The sequence below is a fragment of the Delphinus delphis genome, chromosome 16, assembly GCF_949987515.2.
Source record: "Delphinus delphis chromosome 16, mDelDel1.2, whole genome shotgun sequence".
In the NCBI taxonomy this organism is placed as follows: domain Eukaryota; kingdom Metazoa; phylum Chordata; class Mammalia; order Artiodactyla; family Delphinidae; genus Delphinus; species Delphinus delphis.
Genome location: NC_082698.1, coordinates 72,596,518 through 72,619,785, shown reverse-complemented (window position 1 = coordinate 72,619,785; position 23,268 = coordinate 72,596,518). Strand labels below are relative to the sequence as shown.

The 23,268-nt window shown below is 42.4% G+C and overlaps 1 protein-coding gene across 6 annotated transcripts in view; it reads right to left on the bottom strand.

The window, feature by feature from the left end:
- The window catches only part of FAM13C (family with sequence similarity 13 member C), a 136,217-nt gene that overhangs the window by 59,146 nt on the left and 53,803 nt on the right, over positions 1–23,268 (bottom strand). For all 6 annotated transcript variants that reach the window (XM_060034961.1, XM_060034962.1, XM_060034963.1 and 3 more), the window contains one exon: positions 13,391–13,509. In XM_060034961.1, the coding sequence (XP_059890944.1) occupies positions 13,391–13,509 (119 nt within the window). The remainder of the gene's footprint in view (positions 1–13,390; positions 13,510–23,268) is intronic.

Sequence of the window (23,268 nt, the reverse complement as noted above, 5' to 3'; positions counted from 1 at the left end):
AAGAAGAGCCTAACAATTTCAGGTAAATGCCAGGCACTTTACTTACATTATTTCATCTAATCCTCATGGTAACCACATGAGATTAGCATTATTAGGCCCATGTGACCTAATAGGAAATAGTTAAGGCAATTAAATAATTTTATCCATGAATAAACAAATATTTATTAAACAGCAACTTATGTCAAGTATGATTGCAGGTGCTGGGAATAAAGCAGGGAATAAAACAAGTCTCTGCCTCACTGTCATAGAAGCAGAGAGACCATAAAGAAACAAACCTGGTGCACCAGATGCTAAATATTACAGAGGAAAAGAAAGCAAGGTAAGGAGAACAGGATGTGCAGGACGACTGCCCAAGCTCACGCTGCTAGAAAATTGCAGTCATCCGGAGATAATGAGAATGAAAGCAGAGAAATAGAAAGGTCACTGGATCAGAAAAGATAAAGGTCATGGCAGAAGAGGAAACAGAAACGGAAGTTTCTCACTAGAGAAGTTTAGCAGTGAAAAGAGGAGAACCGGAATAGGAGCTAGGTGTCTCAAATTCCCTTCTTCTTAAGATCTTTAAAGGTAGTGTTTGAACCATTTACAATCCTGCCAACTCCAATACGACCCTGCTCTCTAGCCCATGCCCAGGAAGCAGGAAATTGCAGCCTGGACTCAGAGCTCTCAGCACTGATGCCTCCCATCACCACCACCCCCAACACCCCCATCACCACCACGCCATCACTGTCACTACAACCCCATCACTGTCACCACCATCACCATGACCATCACCACCAGCAACACCACCAATGCCACCATGACGGCCACCCACCATGACATAATTCAGAACAAAACACTTCTTAACAGAGGAACATAAAACATAATTGTGTGCTGATATTAAACGAGCTTTTTCCTGTACCCTGTGGCTGCAAAACTGTGTCTAGCCCATGGAAGTGCAACTTTTCTGAAACTTGTTGGTGTTCCCACGTTGCTGGAACCCCGAAGCCTGTGCTGAGCCAGCCTGTAGGCTCATCCTGCAGTGACCTTTCCTTGGGAGGTGGACTGGAATTTAAAACAGCAAAGTGAACAAAGCATTAAGATACTTTTCTTGGCCTACAGATAATGTCAAACCCCAGATGTGATCATCTGTGAAGAAGCAGTATTTTAGCATAGGATATTTGATTTATATCAACTTACTGTAATTAATTTAGCAGCTTAAAATGTTCCCTGTCTCAGTAAAAAGCTTCCCCACCTCTCCAATTGCTCATGGAAGATAGAGAGTTATCTGACACTCTCCTCTCTCTCAAGTCCAACAGCCAAGCCATTATCAAGTCCAATTTCTTATCCCAAATCACGTTTAGATCTGTCCTCTCTCCTCCCACCGCCACACCTTAGGCCAAGTCGCCATCATCTGTCTTCTGGGCTACCTTCCTGGTCTCTCTACTTCTCCTCTACCTTCTCCAAACCACTGCCCACACAGCAACCTTGTCGCTACCCTTCTGCACACTTAAAATACAGATCGAAATTCTTCCAGCATCCTGTGACATCCTGAAGGAGTTACATCTGTCCACTTCTTCAACCTCAACTCACGTCATTCTCCTCCTCCACGCTCCCTTCAGTCTCAGGCCTTCTACGTGCTGTCCCTGCGCCCGTAACAACTCTTCCCTCTCCACTTTCTCTCCTAATTAACTCACGCATCCTCTAGACAGCAGGTACCAGACCAATCAGGCCTCCCTTTCATAGGACTTGCTGTATTCTGATCTTTCACATCTGCCGCGTAGCACGTGTCAGTCCCTAATTGCGTATTTGTCTAATTATCTGATTGTCTCTCATGATGGCAAAAGCTCTGTGGGGCAGGGATCACATGAGTCTTGCGCAACGTTTTCTCTCTAGAGCTAAGCCTGGCAGTTGGCACACAGTAGGCACTCACATGTTTGCTAAGAAAGGATTAGTCCCAGGGTCACGGGCTGCTGTCGGTATATTCCTGAATGTGTTTAATGATTAGGATAAGACTCAACACTCCCTCCTCCGCCTGTGGCAGGTAGCAGTACTGGCAGGATGGCATGACTGTCACTCCCACAAGCAGATGCGTTTCTTGCCTGAGGAGACCTGCTAAAGTTGAGCAAGTGGCTTTCCAACCCACGTTTAGAAAATCTGGGCAGCAAGTAAAAGCAGAGCATCCAACACACTCTTCAGAGTCCTTCATAAAGAACCAGAGCCTGAAAGCTGAACCGTGTCTACCATGGCTCACAGCCTAAGAGTTCAAGCTATTCCACCGCCTCAGATGAGCCTCTGTATTAGAAAAAAACACAGGATACACTAATGTATACCCGGATGACCGCCTGCTGGCTGGACGACTGTTGCTTCCTGAAACTCTTTTGAAAACAAAAGGTATATCCCAAGAGGACAACCCTCTGAGCACAATATTCATTATATACAAACAATTGCTCTATATGCAGACACAGGCAAGATGCCAAGGAATTCCAGTAATATTATCACAAATAGTAACAGCCCTCGATACCGGCAAATACAAAGCCCCGTTCCCTGCAGAGTGTAGACTCTATTAAAGACATTCATTCTCTTACTGCTTTTTACCAAATTTCTACGCTAAACGACTGAGATCAAGTATTGGGCAGCCAACTCCAAAGAGAAAGAAACCGAGGCCCAGAGTTCAAAATGGCTTTCAAAGAGACGGCTGACAGAAAACAAAACTAGACGCTGAGAGCTGACTTTTCCATCCACGCAGCTCCTTGTCCAGACCAGTGAACTCTCAGAGGCGGACAAGGGTGTTGGGGCTGGAGGTGGAATGCTGACCCCCAGGAATAGGCCCCCCAGTAGCAGGGACCCAAGCTTGGCTCCCACCTCCCACTGCACTTCTCTGAAGACTAGAATCAACCAGTGTTATTAACAACAGATTCCTTATTATTCAGCCATAAAAAGGAACGAAACTGGGTCATCTGTAGAGACGTGGGTGGACCTAGAGACTGTCATACAGAGCGAAGGAAGTCAGAAAGAGAGAAACGGGGCTTCCCTGGTGGCGCAGTGGTTAAGAATCCGCCTGCCAATGCAGGGGACACGGGTTCAAGCCCTGGTCCAGGAAGATCCCACATGCCGCGGAGCAACTAAGCCCGTGCACTACAACTACTGAAGCACCGGCGCATAGAGCCCGTGCTCCGTGACAGGAGAAGCCACTGCAATGAGAAGCCCGCGCACTGCAATGAAGAGTAGCCCCTGCTCGCTGCAACTAGAGAAAGCCCGCGCACAGCAACGAAGACCCAACGCAGCCATAAATTAATTAATTTTTAAAAAAGAAAGAGAATACTAAATATTGTATATTAACCCATATATGTGGAATCTAGAAAAATGGTACAGATGATCTTATTTGCAAAGCGGAAATAGAGACACAGACGTAGAGAACAAACATAGGGACACCAAGGGGTAAAGGGGTGTGTGTGGGATGAACTGGGAGACTGGGAGTGACATATATACACTATTGATACTATGTATGAAATAGATAACTAATGAGAACCTACTGTATAGCACAGGGAACTCTACTCAGTGCTCTGTGGTGACCTAAATGGGAAGGAACTCCAAAGAAGAGGGGGTATGTGTATACGGATAGCTGATTCACTTTGCTGTACAGCAGAAACTAACACATTGTAAAGCAACTATACTCCAATAAAAATTAATTTAAAAAAACAAACAAAGATTCCTGGGCCCACACTCACTAGGTCAGGACTGGTAATGTGAAATTAACAAGTACTCCAGGGCATCCCCAACCGGAAAACATCATCCTCAAGGCCCAGGTGCAACCACATGGGAGAAGACCAACGGCTGAAGGGCGCAGGTGAGGGACTCCTGGGAGTACGGCAGTGACCTGGGTGTTTCCGGCCTGGCCTCCCAGGGGACACATTCCAGAAGAGGGAAAGGCTAAGTCCCTGGAGACGCTCTGAGCAACCTGAAACACAAGGCAGCCCAGCCACCCTGGAATAGGCAACCCTCCTTGGTGGGCTGGAACAGAGCCCAGAAACAGCCAGAACCACACTAATGCCTGGAGAATAACTGAGCAGTGAGTCAGGCCCACAATATCGGGACTGGGAGAGGTAAGAAGGTAGAGTTGGGACAGGATATTTAGGACAGGAGACCCAGCAGGAGCAGACGTCCCAATAATGCATTTTCATTAATAATGATGATAGCACCACCTGGTTTGCTGAGCAGGACACAAAGCTCTCTGCTTCCATCATCGCACTCTTCCACTCACTTAGTACAGAATGATCAGACACCTGCTCCTGGGGCAAGCAATGCTCAGCCCAGGGGGCAGAGTGATCTCAGCAGATGCTTCCGTTCCACAGAGAGCTCTGCGCACTCACATTATCCGCCTCAAGCACCTGCCGAGTCTCTTCATTTTTCTGCCTCAAGGTTTTTTCAAGGCAGAGCTCAATCCCTTAGCCTGAAAGGGTGGGAGAGTTAACCTCTGCTGGGGGCAATCCTTAGCCAGCGGAACACGGAGGAGAGCGTGTGGATAAACACTGTGACCCCCAACTTTCAGAGGGATACGTCTGAGGACTTTCTGAGAATCACAATGTAACACTGTTATGTAATTACTTTTTTCCCCACTAGATCATGAACATGCACCCATGTAAGTAAAGACTCCCACAAAATGTGGTTTTAAATATCTATCACGCAGACTGGCATTTCTTAAGTGGGTGGTGGTATGCCCGCTAGGGAGCATTTAGGCAATTGAGGGTTATTTGTGATGGGCACAGACGTTGGGTTGCCCCTGACATGCATGGGGAAGCCCCACACAACAAAGAATTGTTCCACCCCTGCAGAACTTCCAAATGTCCTCTGGGAATGTGAGAGTCACAGGCACTTGCTCTCAGCACAATCTGAACTAGAAAACGAGGACGGCTAGTGGATGAAATAGAAGTATCTAGAGTACTCAAGTATGGAGAAGGGGATTGGACTGGACTGTCTCAAGTGTTTCACCCAGAGCCACTATCCTATGATCCCACCATATATAGGAATCCAGCCACGTGACTTTCTATCTAGTTCTCTCAGAGGTGTCAATTATCCATTATATTCCTATCTCCTTCCATGATCAGATAATTGAAAAATTTACATTCTAAATCTCAGCTGGGTTACCCACTTCAAATCCTACACCTAGACAGCTATTACCCTTAAGTACAAACCAAGGAAACTACAATGGATGTACTTAAAAATATTTTTCAACAATTGTTACTACAGAAATATCTACAGATATAAATCGTAGAACTAACCAAAATATCAAATAATTTGGAATTAGTTAAATCAATGATGGTATATCCATAGAATAGAACATTTCCAGCCATGAATATTTTAGAAAATTTTATGACGTTGAAAAATACAGTATTAAGTGGGACAAAAAAAGTTACACAGAAATATGTCTCTAAGATTTCACATATATGAAGCAAACTGATATATATATTTCATATATATACATATGTATAAATTACATCAAAAATGTTTTATCTAGCATTGATAAAGGAAAAAAATAGAGGGGGGTGGTGGGAGCTGTGTGTGTCATTATATAGGGGGGTGTGTGTGTGTGATAATACATCACAGAACCACTGCCTCACATTGGGAAGATGAAGAGTAACCTGAAAAACAGCCCATGGCCTCAGGAACACGGCACACTTAAACAGCTATAGTCAAAGTTCTAAATTAGATTTAAGTTTAAACACACACTGTCTCCTATAATCATTATTGAAATTTCTCTCTTAAATCTATTCCAAATTAGGCCAAGAAGCTTTCCAAGATATTGAGATGTTAAGGACGAAGTTTTTCGTTCCATCTCCTAGAAATATCATTTCTAACACAGGGCTATAATGACACCGAAGTTTGTAAAACAAGTCTCTTATAGAAAATTCTATGTTAAAGTATTTGTTATAGAAAATCAAATTTGTTCACCTTAGTTACAAATGAACTCAGCAGCCTTGTGATAATTAAACCATTACTGTATTAGCTTCTGTATAAAGACTGTATCGTCAGAATGCATTCTAGTCTAGCTTTATACTCTGGGGCCTGCTTTAAATAGACAGTACTTCTAACAGATTCAAACCCTAATGAATCATGAAGTCCCTTTCACACACCATTCTTTTTTATGCCCACATTAAAACAATAGCAACGACATAAAAACATATACTGCAGTGGTAACAGAGGTTATATATGAGTGGTACAATTACAAGAAATTTTTATTTGCTTGGAATTTACTGTATTTTCCAATAAAACCATGTTTCACTTATTTTATTATTTTTTTTTTAATGAAAGAATGAGTTTCCCTTTTATCTTTATGCTAAACATTGTCCAGCGAACGAGCTAACATTTTATCAGGTGATCAAGGGCAGACTCCTTCAGAAAAAAAGAAAAGAAGAAGGAGAACTGGGCTTCGTTCCCAGAATAATCAAGGGTGGGCTCTTTTTCAATCAACAGTTTAAGGATTTGGTGTGGGACTTTTTTTGTGCTCTACAGCAGGGAGGATGAATTATTTTTATCTGTGACTGCAAGAGCTTGTATTATTAAGCTAAAGTCTTCCTGTGTCTAATCCTTTAAACATCCAGAGTGTGGAGCGTTTTCAGTGTTAGAGCCAGAGGGGGCTTTAGAAATCATCTGACCCAAACTTGTGTTTGGGGAGGGGACTTAGGGATTTCAGTGACGTGACCAAGGTCACCTGATAGACATGAGGTAAGACCCTGCATTTCTTTTTTTTTTTTTTTGTAATTCATTTTATTGAAGTACAGTTGATTTACAATGTTGTGTTAATTTCTCCTCTACAGCAAAGTGATTCAGTTATATATATGCATCCTTTTTCATATTCTTTTCCATTATGGTTTATCACAGGATATTGAATATAGTTCCCTGTGCTATACAGTAGGACCTTGTTGTTTAGCCATCCTATATGTAATTGTTTGCATCTGCTAATCCCAAACTCCCAATCCATTCCTGCCCCCCACCAACCTCCCCTTTGGCAACCACAAGTCTGTTCTCTATGTCTGTGCGTCTGTTTCTGTTTCGTAGATAGGTTCATTTGTGTCATATTTTAGATTCCACATATACGTGGTATCATATGGTATTTAAGACCCTGCATTTCTTAAATTGAATGTTTTTTCCATTCCACCAGCTTGCTTCTGCACCCATGGGGGTGAAGGCAGGATGGGGGGACGAGAAGAGCCCTCACTGTACGGCTGTCTTCCTATGCAGTATAAGCAAAGAAAGCTATTTTTAGAACCCACTCATTGCCCAACTGCATACCAGGGACTCTCAAAATATTGTCAAGACAAACTCATGTTTTTATCTCTACTATACCCCTACCCCCCATTTAACAAATCCTAAAAGCACACTAACAAGAAGAACACGCTGACAGCACCCGGAGCTCCTGCTCTGGTACAGTCCAAGAAGGCAGATCTTAAGCTCTTTATTATTAAAACTCTCTGGCTGCTCATTCCCTTACTCATTCTTTCTCTTTTTAGCAGAGCCCATTTAGACTCTGCCTACTTCTCAAAAAACATTTGAACAAGAAACAAGCAGCTATTAAAACACACACAAGTTGTCTATCTCAAAAACAAAAGATGAAAGGATTTATCCCCCATGGAAAAGCTGCTGGCAACAAAAACTTCCTCTTTCCATAAAGCAACAAAGCTTTTTCTTTTATCTGGAATGTTACAAAAATAGTCAAAGCCATCAAAGGCCATTATCCTTGCTAATACCCCAATCTTCAACCCCCTCTAACTGGGGACTGACTTCCGGATGAAGAGGCTAATGAACTCTAATTCACAAATGTAACCACCAACTTAATTAGTAGCAACACATTGCTACAGGATAGCTCCTGTTTATACAGGCGAGGTCTTTAAGGACACTCAAAGGCTTAATGCTGTCATAGATCTTAATACAGTATTTTAAACACAAGGGAGTTAATCACTCTCAAAAGTAAATTTACTTAGCTGGGTAAGAAATCCCCAACTTCATTGTATTCTCTTACATTCATAAATTCCCCTTTGTCATATCTGAGCCGTTTACAGAATTGGCACTGGCATTAGCCATAAAAATCAATCAAACTGAACTGACTGCTCTAAACAGACGGATGGTGCTTATCTTGGTTCTATTACAAGGGAACTGAGGGCTTAACCAAATCACAGCCTCACTGGGGGTCAAACTAGAAAATGAGAGGGTTGTATTTAATGATTACTAAGGCTTCATTCTGGCTCTAACTAAATGCAGTTCTATACTTTTCCGTGTTTTGAAAAGCTCCAGGTACGCGGCAGCATGCCAGAGAAGGGTAATATGCAGCCTCACCACTCAGATGCACTGAGAATCCAAATTAAAATGTAAACACATCCGGATATATGTATATGTATATGTATATGTATAGCTGATTCACTTTGCTATAAAGCAGAAACTAACACACCATTGTAAAGCAATTATACTCCAATAAATCTGTTTAAAAAAAAAATGTAAACACATCATCTTGTAGAAAGAGGCATTAAGGTATTATCAGCCATCACCTTATTAGGGCTTAGCTCCAGGCAGCTAGAGTCCTAAGGATGAGCAGTTGCTGGGAAGAAAAGGATGGAAGCAGGCATTTTAAATCAAATGCCTACAGGAGCCAGGCAAAAGCATAAATTAATAAAGAGATCTGGGTAGGAGCTGTGAAAAAATGGAGAGCTGCTTCTCAACTCCAGCTATCTGCTGCCTTGTAGGAATGTACATCCTGGGTTATCCCATTTTCAGATTTTTCAAAACAATGTAAAAAAGCCATAAAGACTCTAATATTTAAACACTGAGTCAAAATATTTTTACAACAGTCTACCAGTCAAATATACCTCCACACTAGATACACGTGCAGGACACTGAGTTTGAGATCTCTGATGTGGGGCACTATACTGCCAAGGAATATAATAGAAGCATGAGGGGAGCTGGTAAATAGAAGGAAGGGTGCAAAGAAACAGAGCAGAGTGGGCTGCATCAGTATCTGAGGTTGGCTCTGTTGAGGGAATTCAGAAGAGCAAGCAAACTTGGAGGTAGGAAGAGATTAAGACAGTGAGTCTAAACCTTCTGGGGGATCATGGGTAGCATAGGAAATTCTGATAAATGCTTTAGAGACGTTTACCTGGAAAAATAAACATATGTAGTTGGCAGAATAATGTGGCCCACGAAGATGTCTATGTGCTCATTCCTTGTCCCCCTCCCCTTGGTACCTTACATGACAAAAGGGATTCTGCTGATGTGATGAAGCTAAGGACCTTGAGATGGAGAGATTATAGTAGGCTATCTGAGTGGACCCAATCTAATCAGTTGAATCCTTAAAATCAGAACAATTTTCCTGCCCTTGGTTGTAAGAAAAGAACAAACCTGACCCCATATTGAATCTGTTCCTTTAGCTCTATCCCTGTGCTCTGCTGGCTGTGCTTAGTCATGTTGGCTCTGCACTTTTGTAAAAATAAAAAAATGTTGCCCATAGCCTGAAATATTCATGGTAGCTCATTCTCAAGGCTCTGACCTTTAAAGGTTTAACACTTTTCCATTCATACAGAGATTAAAAGTTGCAGAACAGAGAATAACCTTTGTCTTGTTGGAGGTTCATGGGAACACTGTGACCAGACCTACGTGGACAGCTGCAAGAGCAAAGGATTCCGGCACCAAGAAGTGTACAGCAACCAGCCACATCTTCTCCCCTTTTAGTACAAAAGAAGCCTGAATTCTAACTCAAGGAAGATGGTCCTTTGGGACAAGAGTCCACCTTCTTCTCAGTCTGCTGGCTTTCCGAATAAAGTCACTCTTCCTTGCCCCAAAACCTCATTCTTGATTTACCGGCCTCTCATGAGACAAGCAGTAGGAGCCTGGACTCGGTAATGGTCAGAAGGAAACATATGGAAGAATGCTAAGAGAGATGCAACATTGCTAGCTTTGAAAATGGAGGAAAAGACCAAAAGGAAGCAATGTATGCAGCACTGGGAAACTGGAAAGACAAGGAAATATATCCATTCTCCCCTCGAACCTCCAGAAAGGAATGTAGGCCTGCTGACACCTTTATTTTACCCCAGAGAGACCCATGTTGGTCATCTATCCTACAGAAGTGTAAGATTATAAATTTGTGTTGTTTTAAGTCACAGGTTTGTGGTCATTTGTTACAGTAGCAACAGAAAACCAATATAGTATACAGACACTCAAACTTTGGAAAAAACATTCATAGACCTCCCTAAAGCGCATTTAGACACACAGATAAACGTCCCGTGCCCTAGGAAGAGCTCAACAACATGCTCTCTGAGCTGAAGGTATGAAACTATTTCTCTTTGGCTCGCATGAGAAGATCAATACCACCCCACGACACAAGCAGCTCCAAAACCTCACTTCTACAAGGATGGATTCATTCTCTGAACTACCCTTTTGAGTCCCACCCAAACCACATGTGACCCCTTGACAGCTCCTTGCTGTAGAAAGATCTTTCCTTCCTTTCTCAAAGTGCTCATTATGATAAGAACATGCTCCTCCCCAAGAAGGTGGCATTTTATACCTGCTAAGATTTAGCCTGGCTTCTTCCCTCACTTTGAGCCAGACTTAGGTCTGGAGTGTTCTGTTACAGTCCTCATGTCTCTATCGAGATCTTATTGGACACAATATGCCTGCACCTGGCCGTTTGCTGGTTTTAAAATGGAAGAGCAATGTTATCAGGAATGTGAGCTACCTGACTCAAAGTTGCTTTTAGCCTCAGCTCTCATTTCACCAGTTCATCAAATTTCACAATCCCTGTAATATTTAGAGTTTTCTTTTTAAGTTGCATTAGAGTGATCCTAGGTGACGCCACCATGGCTGTGACAAAAAAAAACTCTGTAGTTTAAAGGTTACCATCCTGATCTAAATACTCAACCTAATATACCAGACGTAACGGCCTCACAACTCCCGATCTGCAACTTAACACCACACGCTGTGACTGTCAACTCTGGTGCACAGGCCATTCTGGAATGCTGCTAGCTCAGAAAGCTAGATCCTGTCAAAGTAGAACATGGAGGCTAGAAAGGAAAAAGAAGAAGAGAACAACAAGGTATTTGGGGTCCTATGGAGGTCTGCTAAAGTACAGAGGAAGACAGGCCAGATCTGTTTTGGAGGAGACAAGCCTGACTCAATGAGGAAGGCTGCCCAGTGACCATGTATTTGGTTCCTTCTCCTGACATGCAGAAGAGGTCTAGGAACAGCCTAAAATGTTACACAAACTTTTGTGTGTATGTGTATCTCTTTTTTTCTGAGGAAAAGTGCCGTAAATCTGAGAATCTGAATGAACTATAACTCCCCACCCCCAAGTGTAGGAGCTGCTGCTCTGTATGTTTCCTCATGAGGACTTTTCTAATTCGGTACACTTAGCTCTCCCTAGTCATATGTGAATGATCCCCAGAGCAGAATCCTGTTAAATTTCTGACTTGCCCTCTGATAACAGTAATATTACCACTTACCTTCTCCACTGCAGATGGGAAATAGAGTGGTTTTAAGTTTACCAAACATCGAGCGTCTTTGAGAAGGTAGATTGCTAATGTCATTTTCCCCTATCAGCCTCTGTGGAGTATCCAGCCCAAAGGGCACCATACATTTCATATGCAAGCATGAAGGATTTCGTCTTGTTTCTTGTGTGTGTTTTTTTCTGTCTTTTTTATGATTTTGAAATATGCATGGGAATATAGCTGGCCTTATCCTTGCTGAGAGATGCAGTCACCAGTCTGGTGGGGGAGACAGGGTCACTGCCTAAATTGATTCTAATCAACCTAAAACAGCTTTGCTATAGTAAGGCCTCCAACAGGAAGGTGAGTGTCCCGATTAGCAGAGAAATGACAGGGCTGAGTCTTACCCGCTCTGAGGTCAAGTAAGAATAAACAGACAAGAGATGGCAACCAGCGAGGAGGTGAGAAAAGGTTTTGAAGAATCCAACTGGATAATGGATCACCTTACTTTTGGGGTCTCCATCAACCCTTTGGGGCTCTGATTCTAAATTTAGTACGTTGAATATTTTAAAGCACAGTTTCACTATATATAAAATAGATAACTAATTAGAACCTACTGTAGAGCACAGGGAATCTTCTCAATACTCTGTAATGTATATGGGAAAAGAAGCTAAAAAGGAGTGGATATATGTATACGTATAACTGGTTCACTTTGCTGTACAGCAGAAACTAACACAACATTGTAACTCAACGATACTCTGATAAAATTGTTTTAAAAAGCACAATTTCATAGCACAGCCAATCTTGTCTGTCGTCGTTGATTCACTTAGACTCTGCTGCCTTAGAAAAAATTTTGAAAAGCCATGCCCAGAAGCATAGCCCTCCCTTTCCACTGAGTGAGAGCTATGATTACACTGTACACAAGATCCTACAAAGACAGCTGACACAACTAGCAGTTGAATTCTTTCTTATCTTATTTCCAGAAGAGACTTTCCATAGACAGCTGCAAGGCCAGGCTCCCATCCGAATGCCATGCCAACCTTGCTTCGGACAGCCTCCCACCCACATCCTTGCCCTGACCCAGGGCCATCTCTAGCAGGTCCGGGAGACCAGAGGGGTCAGCCCCAGGGCCACTTCAAGGCTTAGAGACACCACCTGGATCAGCACAGGAGCCACGGCTGCTATGCTGTAATCAGACATTTGTAGGTTCAAATTCTGGCTCAGGGGGCTTCCCTGGTGGCGCAGTGGTTGAGAGTCTGCCTGCCGATGCAGGGGACGCGGGTTTGTGCCCCGGTCCGGGAAGATCCCACGTGCCGCGGAGCGGCTGGGCCCGTGAGCCATGGCGGCTGAGCCTGCGCGTCTGGAGCCTGTGCTCCGCAACGGGAGAGGCCACAGCAGTGAGAGGCCCGCGTACCGCAAAAAAAAAAAAAAAAAAAATTCTGGCTCAGCCTTTTTTACTTGTAGAATATCAGTCAAGTGCCTTGACGACCCAGCCTCAGGCTCCTTCTCCATAAAATGGGGCCAGGAGTACCCGCTTCGGGGAAGGGGTGAGGGCTAAATGACAGAATATGTGAAAAGCAATTGGCCTGACTTCTACACTGTCATCAGCAATTACCATTATCACAGAAGAAAACCCAGTCCTCTCTAGCGTGGAATGAAAGAGGACAAAATGAAATCAGCGTTTCTCTCTCTCAGGGCAGGAGAGTCTCCGCTCCTCTCTGAGCCTTAAGGCCGATTATCTTCAAACTGCAGGCAGAGAAAGTAGGTTATGTACATCTCTCTTAGACTCAATGATTCTCCCCCTTTAAGGAGCTTCTCTGACTTCAAGGGATGCCAGCGAAAGTCAGAAAGCCTTGCCTCTTGTGCAGGGGTAGCAAGCACAGGTGTTAGCGTTTCTGGGAAAGGAACCCAAGGCCCAGTGCAACTTCTGACAACAAAGGGCCCACCTTCGTTGAGTTCGCACGGTTTCTTGGCACCTGAAGGTGTGGTTTTGTGGACTCTCCTGAGCTGGCGTTCCTGTTCTCCCCTGACACTCTGACTGGCTGGGTACCACATGCTCTGTCTCCTGCAAGAAAAATAGGAAAAGTAGATGAACTGTCAGCAGCCATCAGTTCCACAGTGTCCTCCGGCGGGGTGTGGATCTCAGGGCAGGGCAGCAGCCATGCAACACACACGCTACCAAGGGCTGTGGGGAAGGGGGCCCATGAGTGATCCGAAACTTAAAAAGCCTCTTTCTAACAGTCAGTTGCTGCAAGATTTCTGAACAAAGAAAAAATAATAACCTAAAATTTACAATTTATTTTTATATTAAAAATATGAGAGAAGAATATTTAATGAATAGATGTGCAAATACAATTTCTAGAATATTTATAGCATAAGCTCATTTTTGTACAAACATGTATGAATGTACACAAACACACACACACACACACACAAATTGGCATCAAGTAAACCAAAATCTTAACAGTGACTAACACTTCAGATGTTATTTTTTTTTCTTTTGAGTACTCATCTATATTTTTTTATACAATAATCAATCATACATTATTCCTATAATACGAAAGAACTTTAAGTTAATCTGAAAACCAAGGAACAACTCATTTTTATAAAATCCAAATCCCAAGTATGCTTGGTACTCTCTCCTCCCCTCCCCTCCCCCCCCAAACACACGCGCACACACTCTCCTACACCTGTCATTGGCTACACTGAATCCAAAGAAATCCCTATGTTGGTCCCATTATCCCATGATAAATTCCACTCATTAAGTTACAAAAACTCCAGAAGCTAATTCTAGAGCGTATCATAAACACACCAAAGCTAAAATGAATCTGTATTCAATACAAGGACACACAAACCCAAAATGAAAGATTTTTATTATGTTCAGCAGTTGAACCACTACAGTATTTGAACAATGCCAAACCTCTGACAAATTTTCCGTAGGATAAAACAGCCCCTCTTTACCTGATAAATGAAATACTAAAACCAAATTCAGTGAGAAACTCAGAAAATCCAGATGGCTACTGTCAGGCAGTCAAAATATTCATGGGATACAGTGAACTTGGGTCTGACGGTGTAGTATGTACTGTGGTGACAATACAGACCAAGGTCCTCTCTTAGGGGTATGGGTTGAAGTCAGTACAAGTGCCAATATGTCAGGTGTCTCAACATGTCAGGAATCATTTTTCTAAAATATTGTACTAGAATAATTTGGTGGGGCTATCTGCCAAGTAGCCATCACAAGATTCTAGAGCAAAATCACAGGAATGCCTTCCTATTAGAGGGGTAAAACGGAAAGTGGGAGCAGAGCTGAGGAAAAGGAATGAATTAGAACTACCAAGATCCTTTCTTTAATTTTTCTAAGCCTTCAGCTTCAGGCAAGAAGACACACCACGTGAAAGGGTTCCATTAGTATCCAATGCTTCCCTAGACACAGTAGTTGCTTGTGAAAAATTCTACAGCTATTCAAATACTGGCCAAGTTTCCCCAAACAATGGTTTTCAAGTGAGACAGCACTGCTTGCAAGTACACTAGGTATGTGACCTTAGGCAAATCACATCCATTATCTGGACCTCAGTTTCCTTGTCTGTAAAATGGAGATAATACTCCAAGCTCACAAGGCTGTTGAACAAGATGCTCTTTTACTACTTACCAACTGGAGGCACACAGTGGATGGGAGCGATTGATGATGATAATAGTCCTTCTACAAAAATTCCCTCAAAGCTCAGTATTCTGAAACTGGTGCTAAGGAAATCCTTGGAGACTTAACCCAAGTGAGTTCAGCAAAATCAAACTTGTTTTTGTGGTGGGATGCTTGTTTCAGGTTTCTATACTAATAATATTATTTTAAACATCGCATTCAGAAGCCACCCTACTTGTAGACCTAAAGAAACGGCCCTTCTCATTTCTAAACAATTTAAACCAGAAATTTCCATTCCTTTAAAACCTAACCCTTTTAAGAAAGAGTAGTTTTTTTTCCCCCAAAGACAGTGTTTTATCTAATCCTTTGAACCCACGAAGGTTGAGAAGGGTTACAGGCCACACACTGCTGGATTCCCATGGATTTTATAAACAAAAGCAAAAATAAATAAATGGCAATACGTCAAACTAAAAAGCTTTTGTACAGTAAAGAAAATGATCAACAAAATGAAAAGGCAGCCTACTGAAAAGGAAAAGATATTTGCAAATCATGTAGCCAACTAGGGGCTAATATCCAAAATATACAAAGAACTCACACAACTCAATAACAAAAAGAAATCTGATTAAGAAATGGGCAGAGGACCTGAATAGACATTTTTCCAAGGAAGACATACAGATGGCCAACAGACACAGGAAAAGATGCTCAATATCACTAATCATCAGGGAAACGCAAATCAAAACCGCAGTGACGTATCATCTCACACCTGCCAGAATGTCTTTTTGATAATAGCCAACAAATAAATGTTGGTGAGGATGTAGAGAAAAGAGGACCCTCACGCACTGTTGGTGGGAATGTAAATTGGTTCAGCCACTATGGAAAACAGTATGGAGTTTTCTCAAAAGATTAAAACTACCTTACGACCCAGTGATTCCACCTCTGGGTATTTATCCAGAGAAAATGAAAATAGTAATTTCAAAAGATACATGCACCCCTATGTTCACTGCAGCATTATTTACAATAGTCAAGATATGAAAGCAATCTAAGTGTCCATCGATAGAAGAAGGGATAAAAAGGATGGTACACACACACACACACACACACACACACACACACAAACACACTGAATATTACCCAGTCGTAAGAAAAGAATGAAATCTTGTCATTTGCAGCAACATGGATGGACCTAGAGGGCATTACACTAAGTGAAATAAGTCAGACAGAGAAGGACAAATACTGTATGATTTCACTTACATACGGAATCTAAACAACAAAACAAATGAACAAGCAAAACAAAACAGAAACAGACACATGGATACAGAGAAAAGCACTGACGATCGCCAGAAGACAGGTGGGTGGGAGATCGTGCAATATCGGTGAAGGGGATTCAAGAGGTATAAACTTCCAGTTATAAGTCACAGGTAAGTTATGTACAACATAGGGAATATATTCAACAATATTGTGGCAACTCTGTACGGTGACAGATGGTTAGTAGACATATCATGGTGATCAATGTGTCATACATACAAATGTTGAACCACTATGTTGTACACCTGAAACTAATACAACATAAAATGTCAACTATACTTCAATAAAAAAAGCAATCACCTACTACATACCAAGGATGTTGATAGTTAAGAGGGTTATATAAAAGTAAATAAGACATCCCTGCCCCAAAGAACTTTAAAATCTGTTTCTAACAAAAACTGAAGTGTGAGAGGGCAGACACTAACTTGCCTACTTCTGTGTTAATGTGCTTGTCAAATGGGCAGGTCCAAACTGACCAACGGAACAAGGGAAGTAGAAGCCAAGAACTTCTCCTCCAGGTTTGTCCTCCTGCCACCTGGTCAGGCATAGTCTGGATGGGGCACCTGTAAGAGGAGTCATCCTACATCTTTTCCTGCTCCCAACCATACTCTTCTACCCTTCAACCTTACCTCCTGCCTGTCCCAAGCCCAGCCTCAGTAAAGTGATTTGTGGGTTTTCTGCTTATATGCAGGAACAAAAAAACTGATTAAGATCTGAGATATTTCATAAGAAAGATATTTCTCAGAAGAAAGATATTTCATACCAAAACAGATGTTACTCTGGTTATATTCTGATCCATGAGCAGAGGCTAGGATAGTATACACAATGACAAGAGCAAAGCTGTCTACGAATCAGGCTCAGAGGGTCAAAACCCCAGCTGAGTTAAGGAAAAAAACAGGTGTCCCTAAGTAGAAATGGTGAAATATGGTATTTTGTCCTTGTTGGGATCTTAGTGAGTTCAGCTGGCTCATGAAGAACTTGAGAGAATCTAGTTTCAATCCAATGGCATGTCCACTGCTTCAGGCCCTTCCAAGTTTTCCAATTTGTACAAATCCATGACCCAGAAGAACGAATTTTCCATCCTCATTCCAGTTTTTGCCCCTCTGCTCTAGTATGTCCAGAGTATTACCCTTGGGCCTCAAAGACATATGCATCCTCTAAATCCTCCTTCCAAGATGTGGCGAGTCAAAACAGTCACTTTTTTCAATCTTCTCACACTTGAGGTTTATCTATGACCATTCTATTCTGAAATTGATTTAAAATGTTATTTCCTCCGATTGCTGGCTTAAGTTTTAAATTAAATGGCTTTATAACTAATCACTCCATTGTTAATAAAAATATCTTGCATTTATGAGAGCGTGTTCTTCCCAAGAGCTCTAATTACTACATGATTAATGCATCTGATATCTCCATACTTCAGAAGAGCACATTCTCAGCTCTCAGAGCAAACAGGAAGTGTTATAAATACACCCTATCCTATCACCCTAAAGTTCCTATTATCTTAAACCTGCACATGTCTGTGAAAGTGACTTAAAGTCCTTCTGAATAATTGGGAGTTTTAAAGACTTTCACCCCTGATTCAAAGAACTACTTGTTATTATCACATTCATTTCATAATTGGGGGAAAGGAAGCCCTGGAAGAGATTATTTAAATTGCATTTAAAAAATGTGCATCTGATTATTAATGTTCTGACACCTTAAGAAACAGGGAACGTAGATCACTATTCCTTCAGACCTATCAGTCCCATTTTTAAAATAATTTCTGCCTACCTTAGTCACTATTTCAACACAGAATAAAGTAAGTCATGTAGGAAGGCAGGCGTTGGTTCAAAGTCCACACATATCCCCAAAGTAGAATCTCCCCTGATCCTATTTCCTTACCTGTAATACAGAGATATCACCTAGTTTAGTGCTTAAGAGTTGTAAGAATTTCTAGTAGAAAACAGACATTCAAATTATATTGTCTATCTTGTCCACTTTCCAAATAACATTCACTGAGTGCCTGATCTGTACCAACACTAAACTAGGCACGTTTAACCTGTATTTCCTCATTTAAAACTAGGAGGTGGATTTTACTCTCCCCATTTTCTACAGTGAGAATAAGAATAATCAAGAGAAGAACCTAGGGGTAAGACAGGAATAAAGACACAGACCTACTAGAGAATGGACTTGAGGACATGGGGAGGGGGAAGGGTAAGCTGTGACGAAGCGAGAGAGAGGCATGGACATATATACACTGCCAAATGTAAGGTAGATAGCTAGTGGGAAGCAGCCGCATAGCACAGGGAGATCAGCTCGGTGCCTTGTGACCACCTAGAGGGGTGGGATAGGGAGGGTGGGAGGGAAACGCAAGAGGGAGGAGATATGGGGATATATGTATATGTATAACTGATTCACTTTGTTATACAGCAGAAACTAACACACCACTGTAAAGCAATTATACTCTAATAAAGATGTAAAAAAAAAAAGAGAAGACAAGATAGATGACTTACCTAGGACAGAAAGATTATCTTTTACACAAGAGATGCCTTCCTGAAGACCCTGCAAAATCTAACTGAGATTTATATATTTTAAGACCATTCCCATAACAGAAGATATTGGGTATTTCTGTTCACTAGCTAAAGTGGAAACATTTCAATAAAATAAACACAGCTTATAATTCAATAGACCCAAACAGCTTTGAAATTATGCAAGTCTTGATAAATCTGGGGGGAGAATTACACTATTTCAAATTGTTTGCATTGAGAGACTTAATACTTTATATTCAGTATTTAATTCAAAACTGCATGAAATAGGACCACACTGCTCCAGTTGAGCTAGAGAACCCAGATTCTAATCCCAACCTCCTAAATCCGAATTGGGAGTTCTGTCCACTATGTTCCAACATCCCAAATTTACTATGGTCAAATGACAAAACTAAAACAATTTGTAACTAGCTTGATGTCCTTTACTCAAAAGGAAACAAACCATGGCTTGGGGAATACAGTACCTATTAAGCAACAGAACACTGTTCCTGAGGGAATTTAGGCAAGAGTGAGTATTATAGAGCATTAGAAGAGGCAACACAGAAGCAGGGCATGATTGGCTAACAGGATGGGGATTTCCTTATAAGGCTAGCAGGGCCTACCTTCTTGTGTAAGGGAAAGAACTAAAGATGAGTTGGAGGGTTGTAATTGATGTGTGTTAGGTTTCCTGGACAGGTGCTTCCGGTAACTGCAGGCTGACTTAGGCATTGGAAGTCCTGGCCAGAGCCATTAGGCAAAAAAAAGAAATGAAAGTCGTCTAAATTCGGAAGGAAGAAGTAAAACTGTCACTATTTGCAGATGACATGATACAGCGAAAACACTAAGGACTCTACAAAAAGGGGAGACCTTCAAGATGGCGGAGGAGTAAGACGTGGAGATCACCTTCCTCCCCACAAATACATCAGAAATACATCTACATGGGGAACAGCTCCTACAGAACACCTACTGAACGCTGGCAGAAGACCTCAGACCTCCCAAAAGGCAAGAAACTCCCCACGTACCTGGGTAGGGCAAAAGGAAAAAGAAAAAACAGAGACAAATGAATAGGGATGGGACCTGCACCAGTGGGAGGGAGCTGTGAAGGAGGAAAGGTTTCCACACACTAGAAACCCCTTCGCAGGCGGAGACAGGGGTGGGGGGGTGGGAGGCGGGGGCAAGCTTCAGAGCCACGGAGGAGAGCCCAGGAACAGGGGTGCGGAGCGCAAAGCGGAGAGATTCCCGCACAGAGGATCGGTGCCGACCGGCACTCACCAGCCCGAGGGGCTTGTCTGCTCACCCGCTGGGGCGGGCAGGGCTGGGAGCTGAGGCTCAGGCTTTGGTCAGAGCGCCGGGAGAGGACTGGGGTTGGCGGCGTGAACACAGCCTGCAGGGGGCTAGTGCGCCACGGCTAGCCGGGAGGGAGTCCGGGAAAACGTCTGAAGCTGCCGAAGAGGCAAGAGACCATTGTTTTGGGGTTCATGAGGAGAAGGGATTCCTTCCCTGTCTGCCCACAGAAGGCAGGGCACCGCCTAAACGAGCCTCAGAGACGGGTGCGAGCCACAGCTAACAGAGCGGACCCCAGAGACGGGCATGGGAGGCTAAGGCCGCTGCCGCCGCCACCAAGAAGCCTGTGTGCGAGCACAGGTAACTATCCACACCCCCCTTCCGGGGAACCTGTGCAGCCCGCCACTGCCAGGGTCCCGGGATCCAGGGACAACTTCCCTGGGAGAACGCACGGCACACCTCAGGCTGGTGCAACGTCATGCCGGCCTCTGCCGCCTCAGGCTCGCCCCGCATTCCATACCCCACCCCCAGTCCCCGTGGCCTGAGTGAGGCAGAGCCCTCTAATCAGGGGCGGCTCCTTTAACCCCGTCCTGTCTGAGCGAAGAACAGACACGCTCAGGTGGCCTACACGCAGAGGAGGGGCCATATCCAAAGCTGAACCCCAGGAGCTGTGTGAACAAAGAAGAGAAAGGGAAATCTCTCCCAGCAGCCTCAGGAGCAGCAGATGAAATCTCCACAATCAATTTGATGTACCTGCATCTGGGGAATACCTGAATAGACAATGAATCATCCCAGAATTCAGGCGGTGGACTTTGGGAGCAACTGTAGACTTGGGGTTTGCTTTCAGCATCTAATTTTTTTCTGGTTTTATGTTTATCTCAGTTTAGTATTTAAAATTTATTATCATTGGTAGCTTTATTATTTGTTTTCTCTCTCCCTCCTTTTTTTAATATATATATAGATATATATTTTTCCCTTTTCTCTCTTTGTGAGTGTGTATGTTTCTTTGTGTGATTCTGTCTGTATAGCTTTGCTTTTACCATTTGTCCTAGGATTCTGTCCGTCCATTTTTTTCTCATTTATTTTTTTTAGCTTGGTTGTCAGCACTTGTTATCATTGGTAGATGTGATTTTTGGTTTGGTTACTATCTTCTTTTGTTCTTTTGTTTCTTACTTTAAAATTTTTTTATTTTTAACAATTTAAAAAATTTTTTATTTTAATAACTTTATTTTATTTTATTTCATTCTTTTTTTCTCCCTTTTCTTCTGAGCCGTGTGGCTGACAGGGTCTTGGTGCTCTGGCCGGGTATCAGGCCTGTGCCTCTGAGGTGGGAGAGCCAAGTTCAGGACATTAGTCCACCAGAGACCTCCCAGCTCCACATAATATCAAACAGCAAAAGCTCATCTCAATGTTAAGACCCAGCTCCACTCAACGACCAGCAAGCCACAGTGCTTGTCACCCTATGACAAACAACTAGCAAGACAAGAACACAACCCCACCCATTAGCAGAGAGGCTGCCTAAAATCATAAGCTCACAGACACCCCACAACACACCACAGGATGCGGTCCTGCCCACCAGAAAGACAAGATCCAGCCTCAACCACCAGAACACAGGCACCAGTCCCCTCCACCAGGAATCCTATGCAACCTACTGAACCAACCCTAGCCACTGGGGGCAGACACCAAAAACAACAGGAACTACGAACCTGCAGCCTGAGAAAGGAGACCCCAAACACAGTGAGTTAAGCAAAATGAGAAGACAGAGACAGACACAGCAGATAAAGGGGCAAGGTAAATACCCATTAGACCAAACAAATGAAGAGGAAGTAGGCAGTCTGCCTGAAAAAGAATTCAGAGTAATGATAGTAAAGATGATCCAAAATCTTGGAAAAGAATGTAGAAAATACAAGAAATGTTTAAGACAGACCTAGAAGAACTAAAGAGCAAACAATGGTGAACACCACAATAAATGAAATTAAAAATTCTCTAGAAATCAACAGCAGAATAAGTGAGGCAGAAAAACAGATAAGTGACCTGGAAGATAAAAGAGTGGAAAAAACTACCACAGAGTAGAATAAAGAAAAAAGAATGAAAAGAATTGAGGACAGTCTTAGAGACCTCTGGGACAACATTAAATGCACCAACATTAGAATTATAGGGGTCCCAGAAAAAGAAGAGAAAAAGAAAGGAACTGAAAAAATATTTGAAGAGATTATAGTTGAAAGCTTCCCTAATATGGGAAAGGAAATAGTCAATCAAGTCCAGGAAACACAGAGCAACCCATACAGGATAAATCCAAGGAGAAACATGCCAAGACACATATTAATCAAACTATCAAAAATTCAATACAAAGAAAAATATTAAAAGCAGCAAGGGAAAAACAACAAATAACATACAAGGGAATCCCCAAAAGGTTAACAGCTGATCTTTCAGCAGAAACTGCTAGCCAGAAGGGAATGGCAGGACATATTTAAAGTGATGAAAAGGAAAAACCCTACAACCAAGATTACTCTGCCCAGCAAGGATCTCATTCAGATTCGATGGAGAAATTAAAACCTTTACAGACAAGGAAAAGCTAAGAGAATTCAGCACCACCAAACCAGCTTTACAATAAATGCTAAAGGAACTTCTCCAGGCAGGAAACACAAGAGAAGGAAAAGACCTACAATAACAAACCCAAAACAATTTTGAAAATGGTCATAGGAACATACATATCGATAATTACCTTGAATGTGAATGGATTAAATGCTCCAACCAAAAGACATAGACTGGCTGAATGGATACAAAAACAAGACCCATATATATGCTATCTACAAGAGACCCATTTCAGACCTAGAGACACATACAGACTGAAAGTGAGGGGATGGAAAAAGATATTCCATGCAAATGGAAATCAAAAGAAAGCTGGAGTAGCAATACTCATATCAGATAAAATAGACTTTAAAATGAAGAATGTTAACAACAGACAAGGAAGGACACTACATAATGATCAAGGGATCAATCCAAGAAGAAGATATAACAATTGTAAATATTTATGCATCCAACATAGGAGCACCTCAGTACACAAGGCAAATACTAACAGCCATAAAAGGGG